The following is an 11,198-nucleotide window of genomic DNA, read 5'->3' on the forward strand; positions in this document are numbered from 1 at the left end:
CACACACTCATGTATTCACACAAAGTACTCACATACACATACACACACACACTTGAGATGGTTCGATAGAGCCCTGTTTGGCAGGCCTGTTGTCAAGGCACTTCCTCTCCATCTGCTGTCATGGCGATGGTTGTCACGGTTGCATCTGCCAGAAGGTGGTACTTTGATAAGTAGCGATCCGTTAGGAAATCATTCAAACAGCCCCCCCCCCCACCCCCCCCCCGAAAGCAAAAGTGCGGCAAAACTCCTAATCGAGTTAAAAACCGTATCTTATATCACCTCGATAAACTTACAACCAATTATACGCCTCTGAGAAATCCCGTGTAAACTTGTGAAGTCTAGTTTTGAATGATATGTTTTCACACCATTGAAATGATGTGTCGATCATAAATTAGCATGAAAGGTGAAGGTGATTCTTGTTATTTTTTTCTTGAATCAGTCGAAAATTAGCACAGGGGAAACCCGATCGGAATTCCGAAAGGATTCTAAATGCGACGTCTCAATGGAAAACGTATCATCCCGAAAATGATAGTTTTTTATCTTCAGTCTCAATGAAAAGGGTAATGATTGTTGAATTAGCTGTACTCAATTCAGGGTCATTGACTCTGATGAAATGGTGGAAGGGTTGGGAATTGACTCCATCGCGTGAATCTAAACTGCTATAGTCCAGCAGAGTTAGAGTTGACTGAACACCATCCTGTTCTAAAAGACGGTGTGAGAGAGAGGTTTATGTGTTTTTTACGGTCATGCTGAAACACATGCACGCACACACACACACACACACACACACACGCACACCTCAAATTGTGTTAGACGGTCCCTTCTCGTTCTCCTACTCCTCCGATGATTCCTCCTCTCGGACCATTTCACCCCAATTGTTTCCCTCTTTCCCCCCCCCCCCCTCCCCTCTTTCTCTCCCTCCCTTGCTTCTTTCTCCTTCGCTTGCCCCCCTCCTCTGCCTCTCCCTACCTCTCCCTCCCCCCTTTTCCCTCCACCCCCCAACCCCCCCCCACCCCTCCTCCCCAGGTCCCTGCCCCACCCATGGTGGCCCCCCCCCTCCTGGACAACAGCAGCATCGCCGCCGCCATGGCAGCCGCCACCCTAAACGACTACGACCCCTCCTCCTTCCCCCAGCTGCAGCAGCCCAACCCCGGCGGCGGCGGGGGCAGCAGCTGCGGCTACGAGGACTCCTTCTACGAGGACCAGCAGCAGCCCCAGCCACCGCCGCCGCAGCCACAGCCACCCCAGCAGCAGCAGGTCCCGACCCACCGTCCCCAGCAGCAGCTCCCCTCGGCGGGGGGGGGGGCCCCCTCTGTCCTCCCAGGCGGCCACGGACCTCCGCATGCACCTGGGCCTCAAGTCCACAGGCAACTACGTGGACTTCTACTCCGCGTCGCGGCCCTACAGCGAACTCAACTACGAGACCAGCCACTACCCGGCCTCGCCCGACTCCTGGGTTTAGAGAAGGGCGGGAAAGAGAGGGGGGGGGGGAGAGGAGGAGGAGGGGGGGGGGAGGGGGGAGAGGGGAGAGGAGTGTGTGTGTGTCTGTGTGTGTGTGTGTGTGTGTGTGTGTGTGTGTGTGTGTGTGCGTGCGTGCGTGCGTGTGTGTGTGTGTATGTGCATGTGAGGGAGGTGGGGGGGGTGTTAGGGTAATCGATAGTAACGTAGGTTGTTGGGGATCACGGGAGCAGTAACGGGTGGAGGTGGGGGGGGGGGGGAGTAGTTGGTAACCGATGGCAACAGAGATTGAGGAGGGGGGTGGAGACGGCGGGGGTTCACGATTGGGCGGAGGGTCACAGGGCAGAATGTGCATGTGCATGTATATCACAAGATATTTTTCCTTTTCAGACAGTTTGAGTTCGTTCAAAGGTTGTTCCACTTGAGAGGTGGAGCGGGAGTATATGGATCGGATCAGAGAGGGACGGGACGGGAAGATGGAGAGAGAGAGAGAGAGAGAGAGAGAGTAAGTAAAGAGGCCTTGAGGAACAGAGAAAGAGAGAACGAATGAGTGATGGATGGGGGGGTGGGGGGGGGGGGGGGCCTCTTTAGTCTGTGAGAAATGAAAAGCTTGACCTTCGGAGGGGCGGGAGAGGAGGAGAGGAAGAAAAGGAGAGTAGGGAGCAGGAGATGAGAGGAGGAGAGGCATCAAGTGTTCTCCAGCAAGTCGAGAGATGAAGAGAGGAAACACACGGAGGAGAGCGACGAGTTGACATCAAGCACAAGACCGGGATTGGATGTTTACACAAGTAAAAAGCAGCCCCCCCCCCCCCCCCCCCCTCCACCCACCCACACACACACACACACACACACACACACACACCCCGCCCTCCCTCCCCACCCCATGCCGACTTCACAAGGATTCTAGCTCCAGTACATGTGAGTTTCGAAGGAATGTCCAAGAAGATTCCTCCAGCCTTTCACATTTTATTTTTTTGCATCCGCTTTGACATCTTTTTAGTTTTTGTATTTGTATTATTTATGTAAAGTTCTTTGATGTACAGTCCAGAGGTCCGGGTGATATTGTGTATATTACACAAATCCAGTCATCAAGGAACCTTTTACAGTAACAGTGGATATTCTTTCTATTCGAAACATGATCGAAAAGAGACTGAAAAATGAAACCAACCACACTTCGGGGAAAAAAAGACCAACAACATATATCAAAAACATCAGTGTCCCACTTTTCAAATCGGGTCTGTTTTTAACAGCCTGGAAGACAGAAAATGTTTAACAGTATTGTTTATTCTACGATGGTATGAATTTGTTTGTGGAAACTCGAAAACAACAAAGATGTTTGAAGCAGTTCAAGAGCGAAAAAACAACCGAGCACTATTCTACTCCTACAAAAGTGCTTTTTCACTGCCTAAAGAATTAGATGTAGATAACTGAAATAGACTCTCTGTTTTTGGGGTGGAAGGGGGGGGGGGGGGGGGGGGGGGGGTGTGTTCACTTCAATATTTTATTTGAGGATCAAGTGTTTTAAAAATAACAAATGAAATGGTTTTGTCGTCTGCAGAAAACATGTGCAGAAAACCAACACGAACCACCATTCTCTGTACTAGCCTGTCCTGGGTCAAATGCATACAAATATACATACATCATGCTTGACATAACTTTGGGTTAGGCTCTTTTGTGGACTATTCCATTGGTTCCATTGTACCAGTCAAACTTAAACGAAGTGCAGCTGAAGAATGGGATCTTATGGATTTGACCTGAGTCTGATACCAAGCTACTATTCTGAGAGAGAATTGGCATCGTGCCAAACTTTGACACCTCTAGTCCGACTTTAAAGACGATAACCATATTTGTTCCTCTTCCTGTTTGTAACTTTTGTTTCTTTGTTCTTCAATGTGTTTTGATTGGATGAAGTTATTACCTACCTGATCACGAGTGAGGTAACGCCTCCTCCTCAAATGTACAGACATGCCTCTCTGTGCTAGTTGAGCGTGTGTGTATGTGTATGTGTGTGTGTGTGTGCGTGCGTGTCTGCATGCATGTCAGAGTGTGTGTGTGTGTGTTTGTGTGTATCAATCAATGTCTGGAAGAAGAGGCATTCCTACAAACAACTGTCAGATTTTACAACACAAAAATGTTGAAATGTTAATAGAGAATGACAAATCTCTCTCTCTCTCTCTCTCTCTCTCTCTCTCTCTCATTCATATATATATATAGATATATATATATGAATATAAATATATACAAATATAATTTTTATGTGCAGATGTCAGTGTCACTAAAAGCAACAACATTTTAAGAGGGGAAAACACTGTGCTGATGATGATGATGATGATGATGATGATGAGTATTGCCCCCTATTGAAAAGAAGAGAACCCACCTGACGATGCTGAGACTCTGGTGTGTGTGTGTGTGTGTGTGTGTGTGTGTGTGTGTGTGTGTGTGTGTGTGTGTATGTGTGTATGTGTGCGTGTGTGCACGTGTGTGCGTGCGTGCGTGTGTGTGTGTGTTGTGTGTGTTGTGTGTCCATGCTTCTTAGATGACCCTGCTGAGAAAGGATGGTACTTTAACACCAGAAAAATAAAATACTTTGCAATCAACACCATTGTTCCTGAGATTGACCATCAATATAACCTACGGAGTCATGCAGAGACACAGAGTTTCACCATTGTTGTTTTCCAGCCATTTTGAAACAGTTGAAAAATGGCCACATAGGCAACATGTTCGTCTATCGTAGGTTGATGATGACCATGACCTATTTACATGAAGGAGTCTCAGGAGTACAGTGAGTATGCAAATGGCTGATGAGGCTAATCTAAGCCCAGCACACACTGTGACACACAGGGTATGTTGGTAGGAGTGCTCCTCAAGGAAAGGTTGTGGTTGTGGTCGTGGTCATGGTTGTGGTCATGAAACATTAAAGTGAGTCTTGTTTAGAACACATGTTTAGAACGGACAAAGTCAACTTAGTGTCATGAGTGAAGTGTGACCGCGAAGGGTATAGAAACATTGAGAATGTGGTGAAAATTCATTAAGTTGAATGCAATGTGCACCTGAAATAAAGAGGCAAGTCGTTGTTCAGTTTTACCACTTCTTTATCTACGGTCTTGTCTGAGCGTGTTAATTGCTACCTGGTTAGCTTAGCTTGCCGGTTGTGGGATTGCACACAAACACAAATAAACTTTATAGGCGTTCGATAGGGCCCATTAAACAACAAGAGGACGGATCCCATCTGTGGTAATGCGCTGAAAGACAGTATAACATCCTGGAGCTGCACAGTGATTCAAGTCTGAAAATTGCCATTTCGGGCAAAGTATGTGTATTTTGGGGGGTAAATTCAATTTCCTTCTCTCCTCCTAGAACCATTTCGTGGAGTGACATGAAATAGAACACTCTGAACCACCCTTCACTGGCCTTTCCTGCGACAACCTTTCAAAAAACCTTTCAACACCTCAACATGCATCAAGGACACTTAAACAGAGGTGGAGAACCATCAAACATCCGTCTTGCCTGGAAAGTGTTATGGGAATTCTAAGTATCATCGTGTAACAAAGATTCCACTAGAGTCAAGAGTATATAGCAAAGCAATCTTCTTCTTTATTTGTGCACAGAGAAAACGTCTGACCGCCTTATGAGAGACAGCCAGAGGAGTTCCATACTTGACTGGTTTCAGTTACTTTTATGCAGTTCTTCAGAAGGAGAATTAGTCATGGGACATAGCAGTTTTGACACACCAGTCATAGGACACAGCAGTTTTCTTATTGGTCAACCCAAGTTCTTTATAGCAGAACAACATCATAATTCGTGACCATAAATGGACGTGTTCTTTATACCAAGGCTAAGGACAGAAGCACACTGTCCTCATCTCAACGGTCACATGGTTACATTTCTACTGACAAACACACTTAGTTCTGCAATTATCATCAACAGTCTAGCACAAGATAAGCAAGCGCTTAACTAGATTAGAGGTAATCCTATCCCTCTAAACGTATAGATGAAAATAAACATAATCCAAAATTATTGCAGCTTTACCAATAATAGAGTATCCTCCCATTCTAGCTGTTCCAATCTCATACATTTCTTTCATGACAAAATTGACAACATTAGATTAAATCACTCCACGAAATACACTATAATCTGATAGTACAGGTTTATGAGACACAAAGATCAACCCATTACATTTGACACACTGTCCAGACACACTGATTTCATGTGTTAAACCATCTAGCTGCAATTCTGGACCCTGTTCCTACAAAACATTTTAAACTTAAGGAGTGACTTCCAGCCCTTGGTCACTCAATCCTAACCGTTATCAATGGACCTCTAACCAGGGACGGACTGGGGCAACAAAATGGCCCTGGACTTTCAGCCAATGGGGTGCGGCTGCGACGGGGGGTTGCGGACAGGGCTGCGCAAACCCCACAGATCCACCGGCCGATCCATCGGACCACGGCCCACAGACCCACCGGCCCTCCTGTGCTCCAGATGGCTAGTCCGCTACTGTCTCTGTCAACTTCCAGATGTGTTCCCAACTTCCTGAAAATGGCAGTAAGTAAGCCCCTTAGCTTGCTGAAAAAACATTACCTTGACCCTGATGTCATAACAGAACTACAAGCTTACTGTATTTCTAATTTACAGTTGTTGTCTAAAATATTGGAAATAATTGTAGCATCCAATCAGGTTTTAGCCCACAACAAATTTATTTCTTAGTAACATGACTTTGAAACTAGCAAAGAAGTTGTGTGGTTGAATTGTGTGGTTGAATGTTAGTTTGTAAATGTGCATAAAGACTACCATAGATTGTTCAGTTAGCCAAGCAGGTGAGCCAGTCACCTTTCACCTGAAATAAAACAGGTGTTTACCCACAGCTGTGCAAACGTAATATAAATGCTTCTAAATGTGACTCCAAACCAAAGTAACTAACGGTTTATATGGCGTTTTTTCATGCTTGTGTAGCATAACAAGTAGCAGTCCCATAAAAGTCCCAAAAATCTCCCTAAGGACACAGGTCAGGGTAGGACCTAAGGCTGTGGCCCTGGGCTTTTTTTTTGCCCCGTTCTCAGAAATGGAAACTGAGGCTTTGGGTGAAGCACTGGTGCCAAAATGTGACAGTGGAAAATTGCAAAGAGAGACTTGAGACTTGCAAAGAGAAAATTGCAAAGTGCTAAACGAATTGTGCTCCTTGACTTGAGTGTAGTGTTCGAAACAATTGATCACTAAATTCTATTTCAAAGACAATCTGGGAGTTTGCTTTGTCTTGGTTTAAGTCGTACCTTACTGAAAGATACCAATTTGTTCACATGGCTGGTAAACAGCTTTACACAATCTCCAACTGGTTCAAGATTCTTTAAGGATCCTGACCAGGACCAGAAGGACTGAACACATTACCCTGTCCTTCAAGCACTGCACCGGCGTTCCAAGTCAGGGTTTATTTCAAAGTGCTCCTTATGACATTTCATGGGTTGTCTCCAATCGACTTGGCTAATCTTCTTCAGCCCTACAGTGCCAAGAAAAACTCCTACACAGTTTTCACATGTTGTTATGTTGGAGCCTGAAATTGAAATGCATAAATGATCTACTCAATCTACTCCACACATTCAAAGTGAAGCAAAAAAGTATGTATATATTTAAAATATATAGAAATACTTAAAAGTGAATAACCAAAATGTCCTGTGCAAATAAGTATGTGTACCCTTGGCAACGGCAAACCCAAATGATTACAAAGCACTCAAATTACCCCACCAAGTTACACAATAGTCTTTGTGTAGACTTTGAAAGGAGTCACACAACTCAAATAACAAGATGGGAGGAAACTGTCCATGGGTCCACAACATCCCAGTCACTCCTCAAAACTGGCCTCTTATGACAGGCCAGATAAAAATCATTACTGAAAAATAAGACTGCAGACAAACTCAATGCAGGAATGAGAAGTAATTGTTTTTCAGTAATCTTTTTACCAGTAATGATTCAAGCCAGCACAGCTAATCTAAAATTGTCCAGACCTCCAAAATAGGCGTGAGGCATGTTTACATGGAGTTGAAAATGAAAATGAAAATGAAATTGGAACTCGCCAACTTGGAGGAAGTTCATGGCAATTGAATTGCTTCGCAACCAGTTGTAAATTAACAATGCATTTGTTTTATAAGATTTATTACATGGCAGATGAATTAAAAGTTGTCAAAATAACATTTGTAAATTCAATACCTCATGTTGCCTATAGAAATGCTTTTTCACTGATAAAAACAACCATTTAGATACAGTGCCCTGCGTAAGTAATGGGACAGTGAAGCCTCTGTTTGGATTTTAAATAAAACAATTAATATGAAGTAGAGATTATCAGCTTTTGTTTGATGGTATTTGTGTACATATTGGATTCATCATTCAGAAATTACACCACTTTGTATAAATAGTCCCCCTATTTCAGGGTACCCAAAGGTAATGGGACAATTGGCTTGACAGGTGTTTCTGGTTCGTCAGGTGTGTTCCGTCACATCATGTGTGCAGGCATAAGAGAGCTGGCGATGCCTAGTATTGATTCTAGGCTTTGCATTTGCCTTTGGAGTCTGCTATTGGTGTCTGTGAACGACCAAAGAGATGTCAATGAAAGTCAAGGAAGCCATTGTTAGGCTGAAATATCAGAAAGATCTATCAGAAACATAGACAAAACCTTAGACTTACCTTAGACTTAAAATCAACAGTTTGCAACATCATTAAAAAAAAGAAAGTGGTGAGCTCAGCAATCGCAAACGGGCTGGTAGGCCAAGGAAGACTTCTACAGCGGACGAAACAACTCTCCCACAGATCAGGAACACTCTCCAGGAGGTAGGCATGTCATGTGTCAGAGACTACCATTAGCAGAATACATCACCAGCTGAACTACAGAGGCTTCACTGCAAGGCGTAAACCACTAGTTATCTAGTTATCCTCAAAAATGTTTTTTTTTTTTGTATACTCTTGCATTTTTCTTCATTCCACCACATCCTATGTGGTCTGTGTTAATGTTGTGGATAGGATGCCTTACCATAAAGGCTATTTCCCCAGCTGCCCTGAAAATATATAGCACATGTCATGAATAAACCTTATCTTCCTCCCTGACAAGCAACACTATTATCATCCTGATATGATCTGGACTCTATAAACACTATCATTGCGTAGTGGATGAATAGACATATTCCAGCATGTTCTGGTGATAAGGCTGGTGAATCGCTAATGCGCAAGTGGCATAGTACCTCTGCTTAGTTGTCCCAAACGGAGGTCCACAGGCGGGTGACACTTACGAATACAATAACTCTGACCTTGTGAAATCCATGTCCCCCGCCTTCCCTGACCTTTCCTAGATGTTTGATTCGAACATAACAGTGTTGTTACAATTTCTAAAACATACATAGAAAAAAATGTGGAAACAATGCAATGACTACCACACAGGCATGGTCAGAGGTCATCTCAGGTAGGAATGGGTTACCCATTTCAATTGTAATGGCTGTCAGCAACATAGACAGAAAGACGATACGTTATTTGCACACCCATTTGAATTCCTGTGTGTGTGTGTGTGTGTGTGTGTGTGTGTGTGTGTGTGTGTGTGTGTGCGTGTGTGTGTGTGTGTGTGTATGTGTTTACAGCGCTCAGTATTCCATCGAAACTAACCTTACAGTTATGAAAGACTTTTCATACCAATTTCAACGATCATGGTGATCAGCAACTGGTGGGGTCAATGGGTTGCAGACTTCAAGCAGTTCTTGCATGCAAAGGATTGTCGACCAAATACTAAACATGAGTACTTCATTTGGACATTTGAATCTGTCCCATCCCTTTTGGGTACCCTGAAACAGGGCATAAATGTGTAATTTCTGAATGGTGAAACCAATATGTACACAAATACCGTCAAATAAAAGGTAAGAATCTCTACTTTAACCTTGTAGTAGTTGTTTTTCTCACTTTTGGAGTGTAGAACCAAAGGAAGAAATAATGCTTCATTGTCCCATTACTTACGCTGGGCGCTGTATATAGATTGGGTGCTCATAGTCATGTCATAACATGTCCACATGATAATATGTAATGAGTGTGTCCCTGTCTGCCAGCCTGGGGACACAAACCCACGACCTTGCTTTCCTGAAGCTAGCGTCTTTACCATTAGCTTGGTTGACCAAGAGGGACCTACTTAGAGTCTCCAGGGGGTGATGTCGATGTCGCCGCATGTTGGACACACGTTTCACTTGACAAGCTTCATTTTCACATCTGCTACAAATGCTACGAACGGCTAATGCACTCCTCCTCCTCCTCCGCCACAACGGTCCAGACCTCTCACTTGAGACAGGTGCACTGAGATGTATATTGTACACACTGTATATTCATGATGAGTACATTTGCCGTAGCATGCCCATGTGAACATAGAATACACTGATGCTACCTAGGAACACTTTATTTGACTTTGATAGCGTTAGCACAGAGTTAGCACAAATTGAGTGAGTACAGAGGCCTGACAGTAACTCTCAGAAATGCTTCGATCAACAGTAAGTGTGTAGCCCCTAGTCATTGCAACTACAGGCGATGCTTTTCTGACAAAATGAAGATACTTCAAAGTGTTTTTGAGCTGATGTTACGATTCACTTGTATGTGTTTTAAAGTGGTAGTAGGCTCGTTTTAATCATTCAGATATTTCCAAATGACCCTGGTACATCTGTAGCGATTCAGCAGTGAAATTGGCTGGGAAAAGATCATCACCTGAGATCTCTGGCTCACCGCTTTTGGTGATAATAATAACCTTGTGCAAACAATAAAACAATAAAGCAGCCTTGGTGAGTCACTAAGCTACGCTGATCAGCTGACGTCAGGAGAGAAGGGAACAGGAGTTGCCTTCCTTTAACTGAAAGCTACATGTTTACAAAGCTTTTCCGACACCCTTGGCACACATGAGTGAATGTTTGACAGTCTAGGGAGCAAACAATAAGTCTGTGTTCCACTGGACATCTGTCAAATGATATACAGTAATTCCGAAGTAAACAGATAAGGGTTTACTCATCAAACTTCATGAAAGCAGACTCTGACTACCCATATTCTGTGACAGAACACCCCAGACTAACCAGGAACACCTGTCAAGCCAACTGTCCCAATACTTTTGGTGCCGTGAAATAGTATGGATAAAACATTTTGTAATTTCTAAATGGTGAAACCAATATGGACACAAAGCCTTTACTTTACCCTAATAATAATTGTTTGATTTCAAAAGTTCTAAACTTATGGAGTATAGAACCAAAAAGAGAAAAAATGCTTAATTGTCCCAATACTTAGGGAGGGCTCTGTATATAAATCTGTATATATAGAGAGGGCACTGTATCTAAATCTGTATATATAGGGAGGGCTCTGTATCTAAATCTGTATATATAGGGAGGGCTCTGTATCTAAATCTGTATATATAGGGAGGGCTCTGTATCTAAATCTGTATATATAGAGAGGGCACTGTATCTAAATCTGTATATATAGAGAGGGCTCTGTATCTAAATCTGTATATATAGAGAGGGCTCTGTATCTAAATCTGTATATACAGGGAGGGCTCTGTATCTAAATCTGTATATACAGGGAGGGCTCTGTATCTAAATCTGTATATACAGGGAGGGCACAATTGGGTAAAATTGTCTCTCCGTCAAAGTGACACTATTGATAGACAGGTGGGGAAATGAAGGTCCAAGGTTTAAGTGTATTTCAACATTAGACTTTGAAAAGGTGTCCTTCCTCAATTGGATTTT

At 43.5% G+C, this 11,198-nt stretch overlaps 1 protein-coding gene across 1 annotated transcript in view; it reads left to right on the forward strand.

The window, feature by feature from the left end:
- LOC310817842 (catenin delta-2-like) overlaps positions 1 to 1,462 on the forward strand; it is a gene marked incomplete at both ends in the record, with an annotated part of 185,540 nt that extends 184,078 nt beyond the window's left edge. The window contains 2 exon segments of the mRNA XM_083688557.1: positions 1,027 to 1,257; positions 1,325 to 1,462. Coding sequence (XP_083544683.1) covers positions 1,027 to 1,257; positions 1,325 to 1,462 — 369 coding nt within the window.
- Positions 1,463 to 11,198: the final 9,736 nt, after the last annotated feature.

The sequence above is a fragment of the Argentina silus genome, assembly GCF_951799395.1.
Source record: "Argentina silus genome assembly, chromosome: 1".
Classification (NCBI taxonomy): Eukaryota; Metazoa; Chordata; class Actinopteri; order Argentiniformes; family Argentinidae; genus Argentina; species Argentina silus.